Source organism: Passer montanus, unplaced genomic scaffold (assembly GCF_014805655.1).
Source record: "Passer montanus isolate IOZ18808 unplaced genomic scaffold, ASM1480565v1 scaffold178, whole genome shotgun sequence".
Taxonomy (NCBI): Eukaryota; Metazoa; Chordata; class Aves; order Passeriformes; family Passeridae; genus Passer; species Passer montanus.
The window spans coordinates 324,382-348,525 of record NW_024365159.1 but is presented as its reverse complement, the minus strand read 5'-3'; the positions used below and the strand labels follow the sequence as shown (position 1 = coordinate 348,525).

Sequence of the window (24,144 nt, the reverse complement as noted above, 5' to 3'; positions counted from 1 at the left end):
AAGCCCTGGCTGGGGAGTATCAACCACAGCCAGCCCCAGGAACCTCTCATTCCTGGAGGGCAGTGATTTGGGAGGGCACCAGGCACTGGAGAGTCACTAGAAGAGGTTGGAATGCTCTTTTCTTGGGATTTTGGGAATCTCCCAGGCTTGCTCTGTCATGGGCAGGTGGGATGTGTCCTGGAGTGGGAACTGATTTCTTCCTCCAGCCTTGACCAGACTCTCATTCTCTGGGGTTTTGCAGCAGGTTTGGGGAGATGATGAGATTTCTTTCCCTTCTCCAAAGGGAATTTTTGAAGAAAGAGGAGCTGGGCAGGAGCTGTTTGTGTTCGGCGGGACTCGCTCTGTGCCGGAGGGAGGGAGAGCTCGGGGAAAGCATTTCCTGCACTTTCCCTTTGAAGGTGATGCTGGATTTCAAATGTGAGAGGCAGTTTTCTGTGCTGCCTAAATTTAAATTAAAAAAAAAAAGTATAAGATCAAGGGAAAAAAAAAAGGAAAGGAAAGAGTAATTTTGGCAACAGCATTTGATATAAAAAACCTTCAGTTTGATGTCTAGTGGAAAGTGTCCCTGCCCCTGGCAGGGGGCTGGGATGTGATGGTCTTTAAGGTCCCTTCCAACAAAACCCCTCTGTGGTTCTGGGATTCTGTGAATATTTTTTAAATTAACCTTAAGTAGAGGTTATGCTGAAACAAGGTTTGAATTTAAATATTCGTTTGGTGCATCTCATACCAAATTTTTGATTTAACATTTTAATGTGCTTTCAGGACTCTAACCTTTATTTCCATCCTTTAAAAACCAGCATGAAAATGCTGTATCAGAGAAGGGGAAGAAAATTCAATTATTACTGTTAGTTTTATTGAAAAGTGTATTCACAGGTTTAGTGTCACCTTCCCCTAATCCCTTCCAAAACACTTGGGACTTATGGAGAAGTTATTTTCCGTTTTGGAGTGTGGGAGAATCTACACATACAAACTCCCCTGATAATGTCTTAAGTGAAATATGATGTCTTTATGTGAAATGTTTTTAATTTTTCCAGTGGAGCCAGGGCTGGGAGAGCTGGGGGTGCTCACCTGGAGAGGAGAAGGCTCCAGGGAGAGCTCAGAGCCTTTTCCAGGGCCTGAAGGGGCTCCAGGAGAGCTGGAGAGGGACTGGGGACAAGGGATGGAGGGACAGGACACAGGGAATGGCTTCCACTGCCAGAGGGCAGGGATGGATGGGATATTGGGGAGGAATTGTTCCCTGTGAGAGTGGGGAGAAGAGAAGCTGTGGCTGTCCCTGGATCCCTGGCAGTGTTCAAGGCCAGGTTGGTTGGGGTTTGGGACAACTTGGGCTGCTGGAAGGTGTCCCTGCACATAGCAGGGGTGGAATGGGGTGACCTTTTAGGCTCCTTCCAAGCCAGTCCATCCTGTGATTCCATGATTAAATACTTTCTGTAGGAAGCTCACTTTGCTTACAGGTCAGAGATTATCACTTAATTTCCCTGTGTTTTGGCTTATTCCCCTCAGTGTGTTACGGACGAGCTGCGAGATGTCAAATTTCCAATCTCCGTCAGTGACTGAGGGGGACTGAAATGCTTTAGGTCTTAATTAACGTGCAGCATGCAAGCAGGCTTTGATGTACAGCCATGTTTTATTTATTTGGGAAGGGAAACACCAGCAGAATGGTTCTAACTTGGAATAAAAATCATCGTAACATGACCATGGAATTAAAATCAGGCTAACTTGATCACAGGGAAAAAATAATTCCCTATATCCCAAAGTTGGGGGGGGGGAGGGAATTAAAAAATGGATGGTTTTCTGTTCCTACAGGGAAGAAATAAAAGCAGGGAGAGATCGTGAGATAGTTTGTTATTCATAATCAGGATCTTGTCTCCTAATTCATGGCTTTGGCATTTCTCATGCCAGCCCTGAATGTCGTCTTTGTGCCTTGGCTCACGTCACCACTCCGATTGTGCTCGTGTGTTCTTGAGGCAGGACCTAGAAAAGCAATTTTCGAGTGTCCCATCAAACACTCTTGGAGCACAGGCAGGTTTTTGTTGTGGGGCTGTGTTCATTGAGCAGGGAGGGCTGGCTGGGGCTCTGCAGGGCTCTGGGGGTCAGCGGCTCCCCACAGGGCCGAGAGGGGATTTTTGGAGCCTGAAATAGTCAAGAGTCAGGGATGACGCAGCCTCTGCTGGAGCCCTGAATGGGAATTGTGCTCCTCATCCTTTCAGCTGTGGGGGGATGACTCCCATTGGATAGGAAATGGGAGACTGGTCAAGTTTTCTTAGGACTATTTTCCAGCATGGAATGGCAACTTCAGGCTCCTTTTTGGGGTCAAAAGTAGGAGGAATGGGTCTCGAGGCACAACGACAAGTGGTGGGATGGTTCCTTCTGCCTGTGTTGAGTTTTGCATGCTTGGGAGGGTTGGGGGTGTTCAGCCTGGAGAGGAGAAGGCTCCAGGGAGAGCTCAGAGCCCCTTCCAGTGCCTGAAGGGGCTCAGGAGAGCTGGAGAGGGACTGGGGACAAGGGATGGAGGGACAGGACAAGGGGAATACGTGGGATCCCAGAATGGTTTAGCTTGGAGGGACCTTAAAGCTCACCCTGCCATGGCAGAGACACCTTCCACTGTCCCAGGTTGCTCCAAGCCCCAGTGTCCAACCTGGCCTTGGGCACTTCCAGGGATCCAGGGGCAGCCACAGCTGCTCTGGGCACCCTGTGCCAGCCCTGCCCACCCTCACAGGGAACAATTCCTTCCCAATATCCCATCTAACCCTGCCCTGTGGCAGTGGGAGCCATTCCCTGTGTCCTGTCCCTCCATCCCTTGTCCCCAGTCCCTCTCCAGCTCTCCTGGAGCCCCTTCAGTTCCTGCAAGGGGCTCTGAGGTCTCCCCAGAGACCTCAAACACAGTGTTAAGGTGAGTTTGAGTGCTTATCTCTGGGTCAGAGTGTGCTGGTCTCCCCAAAATCCCTGGCTGTGGCTTGGGAATCAGTCCTTGGCAAGCAATTCTCGCTGTGGTCCTGCTGGGGAGAGAGGGGAGCGGAGAAAAGGCCACAGGAAGGAAAGCAATAGGGAAGTGGAGGGAAGAGCTTGTGGGTTGAAAAATAGCAACACTTCCAGTAATGTGACCTTTTGCCGAAAATGTTTCCATCAAAAAAAGAAAGTCTCCTCCTCCTTCTGCCTGAGCCTGGTGCAGGGAGGGGTGAACATGCTCCTGGACCTCTGCTCCATGACAGTATTTGGGAAAAACCCTATGAGAACTCTCTCCCTGGGGTGGATAAAATTAATGTCCTGACAGAGGATATGGAGAAAAAAACCCCACCTTTATTTTCCAGTTTTGCTGAAGCTCAGTGTTTCTGAGGGATTAGCCTTTGTTATCCTGTAACTGATGTTCATTCAAAGCTCTCAGCAGAGTTATTGAGGGATTGCCCCAGAGAGAGAGAGAGAGAGAGCAAATGTTGCTAATACAGAATACCTGTGAAAGGCAGAACTGTCACTCAGGTGGAATTTAGAAGATTTTTTGAGATCTACGGGGTGGCAGTGATTTTTTTTATTTTTTTTTTAGGAGAAACAAGCTGTATTCAGGTATTGCAAAAGGGCTGTAGCTTGTCACTGCCAGAGGGCAGGGATAGATGGGATTTTGGGAAGGAATTGTTCCCTGGGAGGGTGGGCAGGCCCTGGCACAGGGTGCCCAGAGCAGCTGTGACTGCTCCTGGATCCCTGTAAAATGTCCAAGGCCAGGCTGGATGGGGCTTGGAGCAGCCTAGGATAATGGAAGTGTTCCTGCCCATGGCAGGGGTGGTGATCCCTGTAAAGTGTCCAAGGCCAGGCTGGATGGGGCTTAGAGCAGCCTGGGATAATGGAAGTGTTCCTGCCCATGGCGGGGGTGGTGCTGGGTGGGCTTTGAGGTCCCTCCCAAGCCAAACCAGTTTGGGATTTATTATCAGCACATCGTGGTTTTTGCATGAGTTTCTTAAAGGAAGAGCCTCATGTTCCTGACCACAGCAGTCCATCACTTCATCCATCACAAGTCAGGATTAATCCTTTCTGTGAAGTCTCAGATTACTCTTTATCCTCCTTATTTCCCGTGGTGCTGGATGAGTGGAACAGAGCTCTGTGTGTGTTTAGAAGGCATGGATGGGCCCCACATGATGCTCTTTGCTTGTAGCAAACACACGGGTTTGTAGGAGGTGGTGCCTGGTGGAAAACTTGTCGATCCCTGAATTCCTGTAGTCCTTGGTTACCTCTAAGGGAACGGTGTGAGCTCCATGGTGCTGCTCTTGGTGCAGACCACGGTTGCTCCATCCTTAGCTGGATGAGGCCCACGCTGACCCTGCTCTGGTGTTCTCCCCCACAGTTGACGTGAGCACAGCCCTGCCCTTGCAAGTGGCGCCGAGCTCGGTGCCCATGGACCTGCGGCTGGACCACCAGTTCTCCATGCCGGTGACGGAGCCCACGCTGCGGGAGCAGCAGCTGCAGCAGGAGCTGCTGGCCCTCAAGCAGAAGCAGCAGATCCAGAGGCAGATCCTGATCGCAGAGTTCCAGCGGCAGCACGAGCAGCTCTCTCGGCAGCATGAGGCGCAGCTGCACGAGCACATCAAGGTAAGGGTGGCCAGGGACGAGGGGATGGTGGAATTGTTGAGGTTGGAAAAGCCTTCTAGGATCATCCATTCCAACCATGAACCCAGCAGCACCACCATAGTCCCCAAGTGCTGCATCCCACTCAACTTCTGAGCAATTCCAGGTGTGGTGAGTCTACCACTGCCCTGGGGAACCTGTTCCAACACCTGGCCACTGTTTCAAGGAAGATATTTTCCCTTATCTCCAGTCTAAACTTTCCCTGGCACCGCTCAAGGTTGTCTCCTTTTGTCCTGTCCCGTGCTGTCCACCTTCCTCTCAGGATGCCAGAAGGTCCCTCCAAGCCTCCTTTTCTCCAGGCTGAGCCTGTTTCCCAGCTCCCTCAGCCTCTCCTGGGACTGCAGCCCTGTCTAGGTTTGGAAAGCCACGTGTCTGCTAGGAAATGCAGGAGCCTCCCCTGAAATGGAAAAATGTAAAAATATAAACCCCCTCCCTCTTAATTGTTATAAATCTGAAATTAAGGGGGGCTCTCAGGCAAAGATATGGGAGGAGGAATAGCAGTTCTTTATTAGGGAAGAAAATAAAAAGATAAAATAAACAATGCAGTAAACTAAAACAACACTGACAGAGTCAGAACACAACCTGACACCCTGTTGGTCAGGATGCTGGTAGCAGTCCAATTGGAATTGTGGCTGCACAAGCCACAGTTAGAGTGTCCTGGAGTGTCAGGTGTGGTTCTGTTGGAGCAGGGATCCTGTAGAAGGGTGTAGTCTTCCTCTGAAGATCCAGTGGAAGAGGCACCTGTTCCTCTGGGAAATCCAGTGGAAAAGCTGTGTTGGTATTCCAGAATCTCAGATTATATCCAGGCAGGAATGCTAGGCTCCTCCCCCTGGGCAGAGCACCTCCCACTGGGATGCTGTAGTTCTTGTCAGCCATGCAGTGACATTCAGTAGCCTGTTATCAGCAGATGCCCTCCCTGGAGGGAGGAGTGGGTGTGGAAGAGATAAGGAAAACTGCCCACTTCACAGAAGGCAGCTGCCATAGAGATGGCAAATAGAATACAATTTTGCTTGGCAATCCAGGACAAGCCCCTTCCCAGCTCCATTCCCTTCCCTGGACACGGAAGATGTCTCAATGGATGTGACCTTAGCAGGAGGTTACCTGCTACTGTGGTCACACATTTTGGGAGTAGAGGCACAGGAACTTCTCGTTGGACATTTGCCATCAGCACAAGCTGCAGACAGTGTGGACCGTGGTGGGCCTGCAGGAGCAGGGAGTGCAGGGGCACTGCCTGCAGGTGGGTCTGGACACATTCAGCTTTTTCAGAGTTAGGCTCCAGGCAGGTGCTGTGCCCTGCGTGGGACAGGGAGGAACCAGGCAGGGTCAGTGGGCAGTCCAGTCTGGAAGATGGCTGTTGCAAGTGAAAACATGAGACATTATATAAATATTTCCCAGTGCTGGACTATTGCTATGGCAACGTAAGCTTTCCGAATTGGTAATAGGCTCCTTTTTTCAAAGGGGGATTAGTACTGCACATGGTAAATAGCCTTAATGTAATATTAAAAAGCAACCTTGATTCAACCTTATATAACTTTCATTTCAATACAAAATGCATGTCAGAGTGGGAAAGATGGGATTAAAAGTTAATGGGGTGTTATTTACAGACTTCTTAGTACAGAGAAGAGCTGGGCTTTGTGAGAAGTGTCCCTGTTTGAAGCTGGATTAATAGCAAACACTCCTGTCCCTTGGTGAGTCCTCTGTGCTGTGGCCAGGGCAGAGGTGAGGAGGTGCCTGGGTGTGAATATATTTATACATGGATGCACAATGTGTGCATCTCTGGGCGTGTATGGAATGTTTACATGTCCCCATGTTTCTGTGATTGCACATTTGCCCACGGCTGGCACAAGCACTTGGGGTGGGGGAAGGATGAGGAATTCCTGTGGCAAATATTTCCATTATTCCCTTATAATTGTCCATGCCTGGAGTTATTTGTGTATGAAAAATCAGGCAGGCTCGTTCCCATTTAATGGCCAAGCTCAAAGCACTGGTGATAGGAATATATTTGCTCTCATTTATGTCAAAGCTTTGACTTACTCTGCTCAAAATCTGTGTAAGCTGAGATCGAATTTTGAGACACCACAGTGTATTCAGCCCATTAGGTATGAAGTTCTTCATCTTGTGTATAAGCTTGGCTAAATCAGAGCTTTAAAATAGGGATGGTATAATCCTGTACCAAAGGGTGGCCTGCAAGGTGATCTCTGAGAGTAGTAAGTGTGTCAGTGGGACCAGAGTTGCTTTAAAAATCAAACAGCACCTCATTGACATAAGCCCTGTGATGCCTCACAAAGAAAAAACCTCCACACACTACCCCGGTGTGTGACTGTGGTGCATCTTCTCTGGGAAAACATCCTGCTTGTCTCTGTGTGCTGGAGTCAGCCCAAATTTGGGTGACTCTTAGAACTGGCAACTGTGTTAAGTCTAGTGGCTGTGAGTGCAGGGAAGCAATTATTTTGCCCAGAAAATTAAAATATATTACTTTAAATTTGGACTTGAAGCTGCCCAGCTCATGAAGAAAGCAGGGCAGGGATGTTAAAGCAAATAAAACCCATTCATCTTCTGAAAGTGAAGCACTGGAGCTGTGCAGTTTGGTAGAGATGCAGTCCTGAGTGAAGATGCAGAGCTCTTTTTGGAGAAATTTATTTGTTTTTTTTGGTTTTTTTTTTGTTTTGGGTTTTTTTTTTGTTTTTTTGTTTTTTGTTTTTTGTTTTTTGTTTTTTTAATCCCATGTGCACACCAGCATGAACACCCCATGGCAGGGGTTGGGAATTGGATGAGCTTTGAGGTCCCTCCCAACCCAAACCATTCTGTGATTCTGTGATAATGTTAAACCCAGAATTGCTTTGGAAACTGCTTCAATGAAGGGGGAAGAACTACTGCATTTCACTCTGTTCTGTGTACGTGTTACTGTCTAGAATTGATTACTTTGGCTTTTTCCCCTATAGCCTGGCACCATTTTAATCAATGAGTGCAAAGCATTTATTTAATAAAATCCCTGAAATCTTTGGGTTGGCAGAGACCCTAAGGATCATTTAATTCCAATCCCCTGCCATGGCAGGGACACCTTCCACTGTCCCAGGCTGCTCCAAGCCCCAGTGTCCAACCCGGCCTTGGGCACTGCCAGGGATCCAGGGGCAGCCCCAGCTGCTCTGGGCACCCTGTGCCAGGGCCTGCCCACCCTCCCAGGGAACAATTCCTTCCCAATATCCCATCCATCTCTTCCCTCTGGCAGTGGAAGCCATTCCCTGTGTCCTGTCCCTCCAGGGCTTTGTCCCCAGTCCCTCTCCAATTCTCCTGAGCCCCTTCAGGCCCTGGAAGGGGCTCTGAGGTCCCCTCGGAGCCTTCTTCTCTCCAGGTGAGCACCCCCAGCTCTCCCAGCTGATGAAGCTTTCAAACAGCTCCTCTGTTTCCAGTGTTGACTCCTTTGCTAGTACAGGAGAAGTCATGCTTTGGGGTTATTTCTTTTATTGCTGTGGTGTTGGTGGGAATAGAGGAACTGGTCTGACTTGACAGGAACTAAGTAGGGGTGAGCCCCCCTCAATCTCATCCCCCAGACAAAGCAGGAGTGTCAGGAACACTTCAGTGAGTGAAGTTTGGCCTGGAAGTTCCTGGCATGATTGCCTGTTTTTCTATCCCTGTAGATAACATTTTCCTATTGAGAGCTGAAGTTTTGGCTTTTTGCAGGGCTTGGAATTGCTTCCATCCGTTCAGTTTTAATCATCTGACCTAGTGCAGAAGGAGAAGGCGATGACTGCCTGAACATGTGATCCTTTCCCCAGTGTGTCTCAGTCCTTGCTTTTATAGACATTGTGTTTTGGCCTTCACATAAAAGTGCCAGATTCCCCAAGATGGTGCAAGTTGGAGGCAGCCAGGAAATGAGTGAAACAATATTTATGGAAGGGCTCTATAATGGACACAGAGCTCAGCACAGGGGAGAAGTGGGAGCGTAAAGAGAAAACACAGGCATGGAGAGAGATATAGGAGAAGGGGGAATGGCTTTGAATTGAAAGAGAGTAAGTTTAGATTGGGTATTAGGAAGAAATTAGTGATGAGGCACGGGGCTTGGAGCAAACTGCTCTAGTGGGAGATGTCCCTGCTCACAGCAGGGAGTTGGAATGGGCTGAGCTTTAAGGTCCCTCCCAACCCAAAGCATTCTGGGCGATTCTGTGAAAACCCTGACATGTTTGGGGAAAATAAGCCAAGCCTTTTGAAGGCTTCACTGTACAGAGCAGGGCAGGCTGTTTCTTTCACAGCTGCACAGCAGCTCTGCAGATTGCCCAGGCCTGGCTCCAGAAAGCACCGAGGGAGAGGCTGGAGGCTGGAGGCACTGGCGGCTGCTCCTCTCTCAAGTAGCCACTCACCTTCAGTCAGGTGGGTTTTCCACTCCTCCATGCATTCACCAGACGTGGGACAACATTTATGGCTTTCAAATCTGCCTTCCTGAACAAAACCAAGGATGGCATAAGGGGCCTGGCTCTCGGGTGAGATGGTGGAAAGCCTCTCCTCAGGTCCCGCTGCGAGCTTTGCCTGACCTTTGGTCGCAGAGGAACAGGCAGGGAATTTTTTCCTTTGTGAGTCACTCATTCCCAGCCAAGATCAGCTGGAAGTTACCAAAAGCTTTTCCGTTTGCCCTTCTGGTCAAGGGCTGGATGGAAGAGGCGCAGGATGGGCGCTTTGGCAGGGCCAGATGCACCTCGGGTGCTGTGAGCTCAGCAGGGAGGGAAGGACGTCGTGGGGAATGTGGTTCATCTGCTCTGCCTGAGCTTGGAGCAGGCCTCTTCCCAGCTCCGGCTGTTTTACAGCCACAGCCGGAAACTTCTCGGGGATGCTGACGCACGTCGGTGCCGGGGTAACAGCACAGGGAGGCAGCTGAACCTCCCAGCTCCTCGTGGGCTGAAATCCTCACCTGCAGATGTGCAATCCCATTCCCAGTTTTCCCACTGTCTGAGAAAGGACTGTGTGCATCCATAGCACAGGGAGTGCTGGGCTGTGAGTCCAGCATAGACAGCATGGGCAGGGAAGCAGCAGCAAGGAAAGGAGCTTTGTGAAGATGTTTGCTGTGCAGTGATCCTGAAATTGTTCTTTTTCCCTTGACAGAATGAATTCCTACATTGAGTGAGGCATAGTAACACATCCGAGGGATCAGCCTCTTGTTCAGAGACACAGGGTGAAACTCCTGGGCCATTACTTTGGTGTCAGGGAGTGAAAATCTTGCAGGAAATCTTCCAGACAGATTTTGCTGTGTTGTAAAGAAATGTAATTCTTTCCCAAAGATGTCTAGACTTGATAGTTGTCATGCTGATGCTGAGGGGAGAAACTCATGGCTCCTTGCTTTCATGTGGAGCCACTGCCCATGGAATGGCAGGTTTGCCTGCAGGATACCCCTGGAACTGCTCAAGGCCAAGCTGGATGGAGTTGTGGTGGAAGGTGTTCCTGCCCATGGTAGGGAGGGGAACTTTGAGGTACTTCCCAACCCAACCCAACCCAACCCAACCCATACCATTCCATCATTCCATGGTAGCTCACTGGACTTCAATCACATTGTCCTTTAGTGGGGCTGCTCTCAGCATAGCACAGTGCCCAGTGCTTCTCTTCGGTGGCTTCTCCATGTAGATTCCTGCTCAGCAGGGAAAGCTGGGCATGTTTCAGTTCTGCTGCTAGGGTTGGTGTCATCTGCTGATCCCCTTATGGCACGTTCCCCATGTCCCCAGGGACGCTGCCAACAGGCTCCTGCAAAGCACCTGCTTCCCTTGGGCTCTGGAAGGACCAACTTCCATCCTACCCCTGATATGCCAGCTCCCCTTCCTGGGCCTGTCTGCTCTGTGCTCTCTTCCTGCAGCAGCCAGTGTGGAGGGGCTCCCTCTGCTCGTTTTTGTGCTGCTCTTCCGCAGCACACACGTTCCTCACAGCCTGCGTCCCTTTCAAGAGGAACTTGAAAAGCCCAGCGATACCAGGTGTCTGCCTCTGTCTGGAGTCTGGGATGACAGGATTATTCATCTTAGGAAGCTGCAGCTGGGTACAGTCAGTGGTAAAAGACCAGACTGAACATTTTGTGCCTCGTTACTACTTGAGCGCCTTGCAGTTTGCGCTATTTCCAGACAGCTTCCTGTTCTTTCTCAGTGACCTTGCCTTGCTTTTCTGGCACACTGAGCCCACTCCAAAACTTACACCTTAGATCCTGCAAAACTTAACTTCTGATGGAAGCAACCCTGGGGAAAACTTTTGGAAGATCAGAGCATTTGCTCCCTTTGAAGGGAGTGGGTGGTGACTTTTCCTCAGCCTCAAAGTCAGGATCTTTTGCGAGAGCGGTGAGGACAAACCTGCACACGGAGGGGTTGGTTCTGTCAACAAATCCATGGAGCAGCTTCTACCCCATCTCTTGGTTGAAGGAGTCCTGCATCAGGCTGGAATAATTTGGGCATCTTCCTGCCATCCAAGCACTGCTGGTGGTGTCAGGAGTGAAGCTGGAATGCTCATCCAGGGAAATTTGTCTGCTTTGGGCCTTACAGAGCTACTGGAAATTGATAGAAGAAATATGTTTCCTTTTGGTTTCTTCTGAGGTGGGCTATACTTGCTTGGCTGTAAGGAGCACAATGGGAATTCTGGATTTTTCTGGAGTAAAATACATGTGGGGCACTACAGGTATTTTTTTTGTCAGTTTAGAGTTTCAGAGTAAGTGGCTGATTTACTCTGAAGAGAGATTTTGGCAGTTCACACACCTGAATGTTCAATTCCAATTTTATCTTAATTTTGAACTTATAAAATAATTGGAAGTAATCAAAGAGAACACAGAGAATCAGGGCAGGAATAAAAAAATACCCCACTGGATCCTGTTGTTATGCCAGGAATATTGACCTGTTAATGTACACCACTGCTGATCCATTCATGTCCAGAAGTGTGGAATTCCTGTAATACCCAAAACACCCCACAACAGTTCACAGAGGATATAACTGCTCCTTCAAGGACCAAGGTCTCATCTCTAACTTAGCATCAAACATATAGGACTCCTCCTTTACAGGATTTTATGTGGTTTTTGGTTTACAGGGATTGGTTTAAGTCAAATGTTCTGATTTATTTATTGCCATCCATGCTGGAATGGGCACTCCCTGCTCCTGATTCCCTCCCCTTCAACAATAACCACATAAAGCCCACCAGAGGCAGACTCAAAGGAGTTTTCCTCAGCTTGAAAGTGGAAAACTGGAGGAGGAGCTGAATGTGCTGGATACTACAAACGGAGCTTGCTGCTTTCTGGAAAGGCTGTTGGATATTCTCCTTCTGGAGGAAGGGAAAAGTTAGGCTGGGGTGGGAGTCAAGGAGCAAAAGGCTCACGCAAAAGTGCTGAACCTTTCCCAGTGCTGAACCTTTACAGGTATTCAGGGCTCAGAGGGCTTCCAGCCTTTTGGGGGATGTAATGGCATGGGGAGGAGACTAGGGTACAAAATTCCATATCCATATATAAAGCTGCCAAGGTAAAAACATGGTATCTTATCACCCAGAGCTGGCGTGAAGGGAACCTCACCATCATTCCTGGTAAAAGACCAGACTGAACATTTTGTGCCTCGTTACTACTTGAGCGCCTTGCAGTTTGCGCTATTTCCAGACAGCTTCCTGTTCTTTCTCAGTGACCTTGCCTTGCTTTTCTGGCACACTGAGCCCACTCCAAAACTTACACCTTAGATCCTGCAAAACTTAACTTCTGATGGAAGCAACCCTGGGGAAAACTTTTGGAAGATCAGAGCATTTGCTCCCTTTGAAGGGAGTGGGTGGTGACTTTTCCTCAGCCTCAAAGTCAGGATCTTTTGCGAGAGCGGTGAGGACAAACCTGCACACGGAGGGGTTGGTTCTGTCAACAAATCCATGGAGCAGCTTCTACCCCATCTCTTGGTTGAAGGAGTCCTGCATCAGGCTGGAATAATTTGGGCATCTTCCTGCCATCCAAGCACTGCTGGTGGTGTCAGGAGTGAAGCTGGAATGCTCATCCAGGGAAATTTGTCTGCTTTGGGCCTTACAGAGCTACTGGAAATTGATAGAAGAAATATGTTTCCTTTTGGTTTCTTCTGAGGTGGGCTATACTTGCTTGGCTGTAAGGAGCACAGTGGGAATTCTGGATTTTTCTGGAGTAAAATACATGTGGGGCACTACAGGTATTTTTTTTGTCAGTTTAGAGTTTCAGAGTAAATGGCTGATTTACTCTGAAGAGATATTTTGGCAGTTCACACACCTGAATGTTCAATTCCAATTTTATCTTAATTTTGAACTTATAAAATAATTGGAAGTAATCAAAGAGAACACAGAGAATCAGGGCAGGAATAAAAAAATACCCCACTGGATCCTGTTGTTATGCCAGGAATATTGACCTGTTAATGTACACCACTGCTGATCCATTCATGTCCAGAAGTGTGGAATTCCTGTAATACCCAAAACACCCCACAACAGTTCACAGAGGATATAACTGCTCCTTCAAGGACCAAGGTCTCATCTCTAACTTAGCATCAAACATATAGGACTCCTCCTTTACAGGATTTTATGTGGTTTTTGGTTTACAGGGATTGGTTTAAGTCAAATGTTCTGATTTATTTATTGCTGGAATGGTCACTCCCTGCTCCTGATTCCCTCCCCTTCAACAATAACCACATAAAGCCCACCAGAGGCAGACTCAAAGGAGTTTTCCTCAGCTTGAAAGTGGAAAACTGGAGGAGGAGCTGAATGTGCTGGATACTACAAACGGAGCTTGCTGCTTTCTGGAAAGGCTGTTGGATATTCTGCTTCTGGAGGAAGGGAAAAGTTAGGCTGGGGTGGGAGTCAAGGAGCAAAAGGCTCACGCAAAAGTGCTGAACCTTTCCCAGTGCTGAACCTTTACAGGTATTCAGGGCTCAGAGGGCTTCCAGCCTTTTGGGGGATGTAATGGCATGGGGAGGAGACTAGGGTACAAAATTCCATATCCATATATAAAGCTGCCAAGGTAAAAACATGGTATCTTATCACCCAGAGCTGGCGTGAAGGGAACCTCACCATCATTCCTGGTCCTGGAGACAGTTTAGCCTCATAAACCTGAGCACCAGACGTTCTCAGTAGGATGTGTCTGACTGAGATCAGTCTCCTGCCCAGGGAGCTGCTGGCTGGGAGGGATCATTTCCCTGCAGAAAATTCCCTGCCCACGGGAATTTCTGGCACGGGATTAGCTGGCTGTCAGCTGCCCGATGGTGGGAAAGGGGCACGTGGGCTGCGTGTCCCAGAAAAGAGATGAGAGGTGCTTATTCTCCCAGATCTTTGTGTCTTGGCTGCTGCTGGAAGTCACAGTGTTCCCCCCTCCCTGTCTCCCAGCACAGCTGATTTATTCTGCCCAGTGCTCCAGGAGATATCCCAAATACGCCGCCACGGAGCCAAGAGAGCAGATCCTGAAACTGGAACCACAGCCCGAGACTTCAGTAAACAGGATGGGGGGAACATGAAGCATGGAGTCCAGCCAGCGTTGGGATCGCTGGGAAACAACCCAGCAGTGCTCCCAGAAATCCCAGCACCTGTGCTTTGCCTCCACCTATAGCCAAGGGTTTTTCATGGGCTGATTTGATGAGTACTGTCTTGGAGAGTTCTTCTTCATCCTCACCTACGATTGACTTTATTTTTACAGGTCCTGAGCCCAAAGATCATTTTGAGTACCTGATTTAAACCCCCAAAACAGTAGAATTTGGCCAGGACAGGTGGCAGAAGAACCTTTCCCTGATACCCCCCCGTGCTGGAGCTGAACTGAGGTGTGGATTGAGATGCAGCTGGGAGCTGGACACAGCAACTTTGCATGCCAAGGAATATCTGTCAGCCAGAAGTGTTCCAACTTCTGTTCACCCAGGCTTGTGCTTATCTCCACAATTATTTTGCTCTCCCTTCCACTAATTGCTGCTATTAAAAATATCTCTTATAAACACCCAGGAGCCAGTCTGAGCTGGGGGGGGCAGGAAGGATCTCTCTGCTTGCCTTCTTGTTTGGCATCTGGAGGAGTGGTTGTGGAAGTCATAATGCAATGTGTCTCCATGAAATCCATCCTGGTTCTCTCTGGGAAATGGGATCTTGGTGTCAGCACTCCACACTTCCTGGGAGGGCACTGCAAAGACTAAAGAGAACCATTTTAGCTGCATTTCCCTTAAAAAGAGGTTTCTCTGTGACAGTTTCTCTACTGATAAGGTGTGAGTCCCCTGCACAGGCAGACAAGCTGGAGCACTGAAGACAATTGGAGTGTGGTGGCAAAATCCTCTGGATTGCTGAGTCCTCAGGGTAGGCTGGCGGTTGATAAATACCTGGAAATGCTCTGCATCCTCCCTGTCACCTTTATTAATATTCATTTATGCTAAAGGAGCACCAGCAGCACTAACTGCAGGTACAGTTGAACATTTGTGCAGTTTTCAGAAATAGTGGGAGCAGTGACATTAAACATATGCAGGAATCCCCATAGTTATGAATATTTACAAATATTGATTTTGGCAAGAGCACCTAATTCAGATGTTCTGAGCTCCCTAATGCAGCGTGTGTGTGTCTGTCACACAGTGCTCCTCAGACTCGGGGCTGAGTTAGTCTCAGATCCAGGGATTTCCCTCGCTGAATCACTTTGTAATGAAATTTCAGTGTTTGGGAAATACAGTTGGGGAATAAACCCCCTGGCCCAGCTGTGTGTGGTGAACACAGGGTCTGAGTGGGCAGTGCCTGTTCGAATTTGCCTCTGTTGCTTTAAATGAAGCAGAAACTGATGATTTTCCTGACACCCCAACAATCCCACCCTGTGCATCCCTGAGAGCATTGTCCAAATGCTCCTGCAGCTCTCTCAGCCTGGGGCCGTGCCCATTCCCTGGGGAGCCTGGGCAGTGCCCAGCATCCTTTGGGGGTAGAACCTTTTCCTCATCTCCAGCCTAAATTTTTGTCTTCCTATAACATTCCTGGTAAGTGTAGAGAAATAACCCAGAGAAGACACCCGGATGGGTTTTCTTTTTTTGTTTTCCCAGGCTACAGCAGACACCAACAGTTATATATTTTCCTTCTTCATGGTACAATCAGAGACATGGCTTCATTATTTTATTTTTTCAAAATTTTTTTTTTCAACTTTAAAACCATTTGAAAAACTATATTAAGAATAGGCTTTGTGGAAACTGGGGTCAAAATGAGCGGAGACAATACATCCCTAATGATACTTCCCTAACCATCCAGTGACAAATTGGGCTTTTCATTCCCATTTCACTCCAGATGTCAATGAAAGCACAGCTCCTTCTAAAGCAGCCTAATGTATGTAAACCATCGCAGGAAGCAGAGCCCGCAGAGCCTAGGAGACTGCAGATGGAGAGAAAAGGCTCCTGATTCCATAAAAATAACAAAACCTGTTTTACCATATTGTGCATTAAATATTGTTCATTTGCATACTTTCCATGGCAAGGTTCTCAAAGCCCACCATGTGGTGGACTTGTTGGAAGTCGGGAAAGAGACTCTTTCCCCAAATGGAGACGTGTTAGTAGAAGCTGCTGCTTAATTAGAAAACAAAAATAGCTGGTTTCCTCTCTATTTTTTTCCTCCTTTTCTAGTTTTTTGGTTTTTTTTCCCAGTGTGGATTTTTGGTTGTTTACATATAATTCAATAGAATTAGGAGGGGAGGCATAGGTGCAGTCACTGCAAAATAACTGGATTGCTGGTGTTTTACAACAGCCTGCCTGCTTGGAACAGGCAGCAGCAGGGATTCCTCCATGGAGAGTTTCCAGCAGATAGCCAGGCAGATTGTGAATACCTCTTAGATTGTTTCTTTTCCATCTTTATATAGAATAGTGTGATTTTATTTGTATTTATTGTGCATCCGTGGCTGAAGCATTGGGCGGTACAAATGTGCAATGCCACAAATTAATCAGGAGAGACTAGAATATCTATAGCTGGAAGAGGCTCACAGAGATCATCAAGTCCAACTCCTGGCCCTGCACAGGACACCCCAAAAATCTCAGCTAAAGACATTAAAAGGAAAATGTGCTCAAGAAGAAAAAACTGGGGTGGGAGTCTTGTGTGTGCAGGAGCTGGCAGGGTTTGGAGAAGGATGGACTGAGATGTTCTTGGAGAGAGCAGATTCCCTGTCTTAACAGCCACGGCTTGGACCCTGCCCACAGCAGAGGCTTGGAACGGTGTGATCTTCAGGGTCCCTTCCAACCCAAACCATTCCGCAATTCCGTGCTCTCGATCCCTCCGTGCCTCGGGGGTTCTGCGGGAGCGGTGGGTGGCATCCGAGCACAGGCCCCCATTAAGCACAGCCCTGGAGAGGCCGGGCCTTTGAGGCTGGAGGCTGCCAGCTCCGATCAATCCCGTGGTTTATAGGCTGCCAACGTAAAGAGTGTGGGGTGGGCGCCGTGCTCCGGAGCCTCCGGAGGCTGCACCGGGCTCCAGAGGCTCCGCAGGGCCCCGGCATTCCAGGCCTTTGCAGGAGGCCCAGGAGCGGCCTGCGCGCCCGGCCCGGCCTGTGCCCTGCTGGGCAGGGTGCAGATCAAACTGGAAGGTGGGAAATTGTTCTTTAAGCTCTGCTTTTTCAAGAAAAAGCGGTTTTTAGCCCCACAGAGATCCCTTCGCTCCTCTCTGGGCTGCTGGGATGTGCTGTTTGTACACCTGCTTTTCCACAGCCTCGCAGGGCACGGGGTGTCCCCTAACACAGCGCATCAAACTGCTGCCCTCAGTCCCATGGGAATCGCATGGAAGTCCCATGGGAGAATCCCCTGTGCACCCAACCAGGGAGCTCTGGGCTGGGAGAATCCCCTGTGCACCAACCAGGGAGCTCTGGGCTGGGAGAATCCCCTGTGCACCCAACCAGGGAGCTCTGGGCTGGGAGAATCCCCTGTGCACCCAACCAGGGAGCTCTGGGCTGGGAGAATCCCCTGTGCACCCAAACAGGAGCTCTGGGCAGGGAGAATCCCCTGTGCACCCAAACAGGGAGCTCTGAGTTGGGAGAATCCTCTCTGCTCCCAAACAGGGAGCTCTGGGCTGGGAGAATCCCCTGTGCACACAAACAGGGAGCTCTGGGCTGGAGGATGCACCCCAAATTTTCCGGGAGGTTGGTGGGGACACTGACACCTCCCAGCTGCTGGGACTTGGGCAGCCCAGGGGGGACTTGCACTGGAGCAGGAGCATTTGGTTCTTCCAGCCTTGAATGTCCCATCTGATGGAAGCTTTGTAAATAATTACCTTAATTAAACATCATGTCTCCTGATTATTCCCATGAATATGGGTGCGTTGAGAGGGCCAGGGAAAATCCTTCCTGGATAAATTGTTGGGGGAATTATTTTTTTAATCTGTTGGAGCAATTATTTTTATAATTAATCACAGAATCTCCGTGTGGTTTGAGTTAGATGGAACATTAAATTCCATCTCGTTCCACCCTCTGCCGTGGGCAGGGACGCCTTCCACTAGCCCAGGTTGCTCCAAGCCCCATCCAGCCTGGCCTGGAACACTTCCAAGGATGGGGCAACCACAATTTCTACAATTTCTCTGTGCAACAAACAATACTGAGGGTGCCCTAGTCGGGTTTTATTTAAAATCAGGTGATGGAGATAAAAGGAGGCGAGTGCTTGTCCTTTTTGCCATCAATGAAACACTGTTACTGTCACCTGCCTGCAGCATCTGCTGTGGCTCTGGGAAGGCTGATGGTGTTAATTTGCTCCTTTTCCCTGTTCCCTTCTCTGCAGCAGCAGCAGGAGATGCTGGCCATGAAGCATCAGCAGGAGCTGTTGGAGCACCAGAGGAAGTTGGAGCAGCACCGGCAGGAGCAGGAGCTGGAGAAGCAGCACCGAGAACAGAAACTGCAGCAGCTGAAAAACAAAGAGAAAGGGAAAGAGAGTAAGTGGCCACAACACTACTGCTTCAGGTGGTGACAGGCAGATGGGAGCCGTGAAGGAGCCTCAGAAAGCTGGAGGAACCTCCTTGAGGGCACGGGGAGCTTGTGGGAATTGAGGGGAAGAGAGAAATGCGTTTCTCTGCTTTATCTTCATTTTTGTCTCACTAAATGCCATTTTAGCATTTTTCAAAAGGAAGCGTATCCTCTCTTGCCTTGATTTAACATTTTTTGAAGTATTTTTGGCAGCATTCCTAATGGAGGCAGAATATTAAGCCCATAAAATACACCAGATGCAAGCTGCACTCCTTTTCTCTTTCTGCTGCTCTGAATTTCACTCTTTTTAAGACATAGTCGAGTTCACAGCTCTCCCCTTTTTGAAGCGTTTCCATTCACGAGGGGATTTTTTTTCAGGAGGTTACAGCTTGTGGGTGCCTTCCCGACTCTGTGTCATTATGCACTTGAGGAGATCATTGTGGCCTCACAATGTCCCTTATCAGAGACACTCTGGGCTGCTTGTTTGGGCTTTTTCTGCAAGTGAATGAGGGGAAAAATATCTCAAAATACCTCACCAAGTTGTGCCATCAACTCTTCAGATCTGTTTTCAGATGAGAGAAGTGGTGGAAGGAAGATGAGATACTGGCTGGGAACTGGGAATAAGATAAAGCTCTGAGAACTTTTTCAATAAGATAAAATTGGGGTCTGGGAGACCTTTTTAAGTGCTAGAAAGAACAGAGGTTCAGAATCCCTAAGCATTTCCACTTCCCCTGCTGCTCCCATCAGCTGTTGATGTTTGATCCATGTGTTGCTGGGCCTCTCCTCAGAACCAATACCTGGCCATTCTCATTAGACTAATCTGGAAAGAAATTAAAATGCCTGAATCTCTGGAAAAAAGGAAGCAAAGCATCTTTTGGGTGAAACACAGAGGTGTAGAGGAAAAAACCCAGAATTTGGGGATGTTAAGTTGAAGATCCTGTTCCCATGGCTACCATTTTATTTTTAAGTTACTTTTTATTTAAGAAGTGCTGTGGTGTAGAATCATTATCGCACCTCAGTGCTTAAGGATACTTAAGTTATTTTTTCTCACATCACAAAATTTGGCAAAGAGAAGCTAAAATTGTCCTGATCTGAAATATGAAGAGTGTGAGAGAGGTGGAGTTTGTTCTGCTTCCTTGTTAACACCTCTGCTCTGGAGCCAGGCTGGGAGAGCTGGGGGTGCTCACCTGGAGAGGAGAAGGCTCCAGGGAGAGCTCAGAGCCCCTTGCAGTGCCTGAAGGGGCTCCAGGAGAGCTGGAGAGGGACTGGGGACAAGGGATGGAGGGACAGGACACAGGGAATGGCTGCCACTGCCAGAGGGCAGGGATGGATGGGATATTGGGAATTAGGAGTTGTTCCCTGTGAGGGTGGGCAGGGCTGGCACAGGGTGCCCAGAGCAGCTGTGGCTGCCCCTGGATCCCTGGCAGTGTTCAAGGCCAGGTTGGATGGGCCTTGGAGCAGCCTGGGACAGTGGAAGGTGTCCCTGCTGGTGGCACAGAGTTGAAATTAGATGATTTAGGGTTTCTCCCACCCCAAAGCTCTCCGGGGTTTTATGATATCTTTCAGCTTCCAGTAAAGGAGGTAAACCTTACACTCCAAAAATATTGAACTTCAAGTCTTCTAAGCAACAGGTTTATGCCAACCTGACAGAACACAGCCAGGTTTGGGTGTTCTAAGGATGCTAATGGATTAAGGATGACACATTCTGGAGGGAGAAGGCTTTCAAGCATGGATTTGTCACCCCTTCTGCTACTCAGGAATTTATCTCCATCTCTTCGCTTGAACTATACACCAAACTGGTGTTTGTGGAGCTGGTGAGAAATGCAGGGCTCCAAAAAAAGGGAATTTTCTCGCTTTGGTATTTGAACCATTTTACAGCTCCAAGCAGAGCCTTGTGGGAATGCTGCAGCTCCCTGCTCTTGGAGAGAGCCCAGGAATTGTTCTCCCAGCATGTCAAACGTCACCTCGTCATCGAGCAGGGCGCAGGACACAAGAACATGGCCGGGTGATCTTTTCGTTCTCGTTCCCAGTGGAGCCAGCAGCATCCCTGGCCTTTTTCTTTCCTCCCATCCCAGATATTTTCCGTTGGAGCTCCTGCCTTACGCCACAGTGTGGATGAACCATCATTTTCCACGTGTCCCCTTGCCAAACTTGGGATGCATTGCTCCGTCAGGAGTCTTGCCTGGGAGTCTGGGCTGTCAACCCGATGATCACTGGGATCCATCATGGCAGGGGAACAGCCTGCTCTCTATTGTGCAGGAAATCATGATTAGGGATTACACAGTTGACATTTTAGCTCTGCAGAATGACTGACTCCCTTTCTTTAATTTTTTTTTTTTAATGTTAGGTTTTCTGTCTGAAGCCAGAGATCTGCGCGCTTGTAAATGAAGCAAAATGTTACGTCGGTTGTGGTGTGCACACAGACTTGGGAACAAAGAGGTCCCTGTTTGCAGGAGTTTTCAAGACAAAACCTACACATGAGCCACTGGGCTCATTCCCCTTCTGCTTTTAGATGTGACATTTAGCAACTTGAGGGTGCACAAGACCCCTTTTCTTAAATAACTTTGGTTCAAAGAGAGCTGGGATACCCCGGACAACTGCTTTATTCTGAGTGTGCTTCTATGCAAGTGAAATATCCTCTTCTGGTGAAATAAACCCAATTTCATCTGTGTTTTCAAACATAACTTGTGAATCTATGCCAAGCTAAAGGGATAAAAAGGGAGAGCTCCTTACTGCAAGTGCTTTGTTCTTCTCTCTTTGAAAGCTAAGTTCTTTTTTTTTTGACTGGAAATGAAAGATTTTATTTGGGATCAATTTTAGAAATTTAAAATTCCTTCAAGTACGTGAATTGATTTAATAACCTTTTTTGATTTTTGTTTTTTAATCGCAGGTGCAGTGGCAAGCACAGAAGTGAAGATGAAACTGCAGGAATTCGTGTTAAACAAGAAGAAGGCTCTGGCCCACCGGAATCTCAACCACTGCATATCCAGCGACCCTCGCTTCTGGTACGGGTAAGTGATGCTGGGCTTTCTGCAGGCCTCAGCCAGTGCCACCTTTGTCCCCAGTTCCCTGAGGGAATACACCTGATGTGCCTGTGGGGTGAGCCAGAGCAGTGACAGGATCCCTGTGCATTCCCAACATGTGATTTCCAGGGGGTTCCGGTGTGAGTGGTTTTGGTGTCTGCTGTGGTGGTGTGACGGTGCTCTGTGTGTAGAAAGAGGTCTTTGTGTCATCTGTAATCCACAATTATTCAAACTCACAAGTTCTACAGTCAGACATCATCTTTTATAAGTACTCCAGCTTTTCACCCAGGATTTGATCCCACCTGCTGTTATAAAACTTGAACTTTAGTCAAATGAGGAATAGTTTTTATGTTCAGGAGCTGGAATTTGATGATCCTTGTGGGTCCCTTCCAACTCAGGATATTCTATGATTCAGTGAATTCCTGCAGCTCAGGATACTTAAGCTTTGCTTTTTAAAACTTTTAACACTTACTGGTATTCTTAATATCTCAGACTTGGAAGTTTTGTTTACTCGATTCTTTCCTGGAAATATCCGGTGGGTCCAGTCTGCACTTCTAATCACAACTGCCCCAACATCTCCATTTTCAACCAAAAATATTCAACTGCAGGTCTCCAGTTTCAATTTCAGAAATCAACTTTTTCATTGTACTAAAGACAGTTAGAAATTTGATGTGACTTGGAAGTTTCCACTGCTATGATTTTGTCAATTAAATAAAAAGCCAAAGTGCTTTGGATGTTGGCTTTAGTGACCTCAAAATTCATGAAATTTTGAGTTACAAAAGTAATTTCATTTTGCCATGAAATTAATGTTCAGGCTGAAGTACTGACAGTGTTTTAAGTCTTAAGAAATGAACGCGTGTAAGGGGAGGATGAGGTCATAGCTAGAAGATGTTTCCAAATTTCAGAAACTGAGCTGCAATGATATTTGAAAGCTATCCCAGCTCTGAGCCAGCACAGAAATGCTGATGTGGAGTTGGCAGAAGAATTCAGATGTTATTGGAGGCAAAGTGAGATTGAGCAGCTTTAATACAACTCTGAAAATCTAATCTGAGACTTGGGGATTTCATTAAAGGTGGTTGAAGACTCTGAGCCTCCATTTCTTTAAGGGGTGGTTAAAATAACAGTTAATGCAGGAGTGGTACAAGGTCAGTTAGAATTCAGGGTGCCCAGAGTAGCTGTGGCTGCCTCTGGATCTTTGGAAGTGTCTCAGCCTAGGCTGGATGGGGCTTGGAACAGCCTGGGATAGTGGAAGATGTCCCTGCCACGACAGGGGGAGGAATGAGATGAGCTTTAAATCCCTTCTAATCCAAACCATCCTGGGATTCTCTGTGATGCAAGGCCAGGGCTGCTGCAGGTTTTTAGCCACGTCTTGTTTGGGGTTTCAGGATGTTGCCTCAGCTGATGCTGAGAACTTTCTGAGCACCAAAGTGTGGTTTGGGTTTGTTGTGGCACTTAGGCATCCTAACACCCCTTCCCCGTGATGCTCCAGGGATGCCAACAGGCAGAGACAACACAAACCATTGCACAGAGATTTCAGGTCATACCATCCCCTCATTTTCCGTCTGTTCTGTGGTGGGGTGAGGATTGTTATTCTGGATTCTAACCCAAGATGGACAAAGCCTTGGGGCCTCACCGCTCTTTCTCAGTGCTGAATTGTCCTGCTGAGCCCTCAAGGAGGGCAGATGGCAGCAACACCGGATTTTTTAAATGCACCCTTCACTTGTTCAGGCAGAAGTTGAAGATTTTTTTTCCTTTCCATTCTATTAATTTTTATTTTTTTTCAAAAGGAGAATCAACCTTTAAATTCCTGACATATTAGTATTTATTTATATGGCATCTCATAGGTTACCAGCTGAGCTCTGGAGGCATTTCTGTCCCCACATAGCTGTGCTGTGATGCACTTGGGTGGTGGCTGGGTTGAGCACATGTGAGCAGGGCTTGCAGGAGATCCACTCCACGCTCCCACTGTGAGCAGGCCAGGCAATTAAGTGCTAGCAGATGCTGGGAGAGCCTCTCGAAGCAACACGCCTGCTTTTAAGCACTTCCCTTGGTCTTATTAAGATTTGTGAATTCCTTTTTGGTGTGTTTTTTTTTTTTAATGGAAAGCATTGCTTAAGGAAAAAAAAGTCTCCTAAGAATATTGAGCACCATGATGGTCTGACGTCAGTGGCTGTGACAGGAAAAATGTTCTGCTGGCACAGAATCACAGAGGTATTAGAGCTGGAAAAGACCTCTAGGATGATATCCCAGCCCTGGAAATGCTCAAAGCCAGGTTGGACAGGGCTTGGGATGGTGGAAACGGGTGAACAAGGTGGTGTTTAACGTCCCTTCCAGCCCAAACCCCTCTGGGATTTTGTGATAGGAAACAGCAGAGGAGGTTCTTTGGAACTGCATTGTCAGACTGTCCCTTCCCTGGATTTTAAACCCACCGGGCAGCCTAGCTCCCAGGAATTTCTGCTCTCTGGGAAACTGTCAGCCATGCTTGGGAAGCAGCCACTCCGTGTGCTAGCAGCCATGGAAGGGAGTTTAACTGAGTATTTGCACAGTGAGGAGGTAGAGAGGTACAATTATACTTTCAATTGCACATGAAATTATGCATTGAATGATCCCAACATCCATGGGTGTGAGCGCAAAACA

The 24,144-nt window shown here is 48.1% G+C and overlaps 1 protein-coding gene across 9 annotated transcripts in view; it reads left to right on the top strand.

Annotated features, from left to right (window-relative positions):
• HDAC4 (histone deacetylase 4) overlaps window positions 1-24,144 on the top strand; it is a 176,839-nt gene that overhangs the window by 87,276 nt on the left and 65,419 nt on the right. For 7 of the 9 annotated variants that reach the window (XM_039704597.1, XM_039704596.1, XM_039704598.1 and 4 more), the window contains 3 exons: window positions 4,334-4,578; window positions 18,303-18,453; window positions 21,375-21,495. In XM_039704597.1, the coding sequence (XP_039560531.1) occupies window positions 4,334-4,578; window positions 18,303-18,453; window positions 21,375-21,495 (517 nt within the window). The remainder of the gene's footprint in view (window positions 1-4,333; window positions 4,579-18,302; window positions 18,454-21,374; window positions 21,496-24,144) is intronic. The other 2 variants (XM_039704594.1, XM_039704590.1) reach the window with 1 other exon arrangement.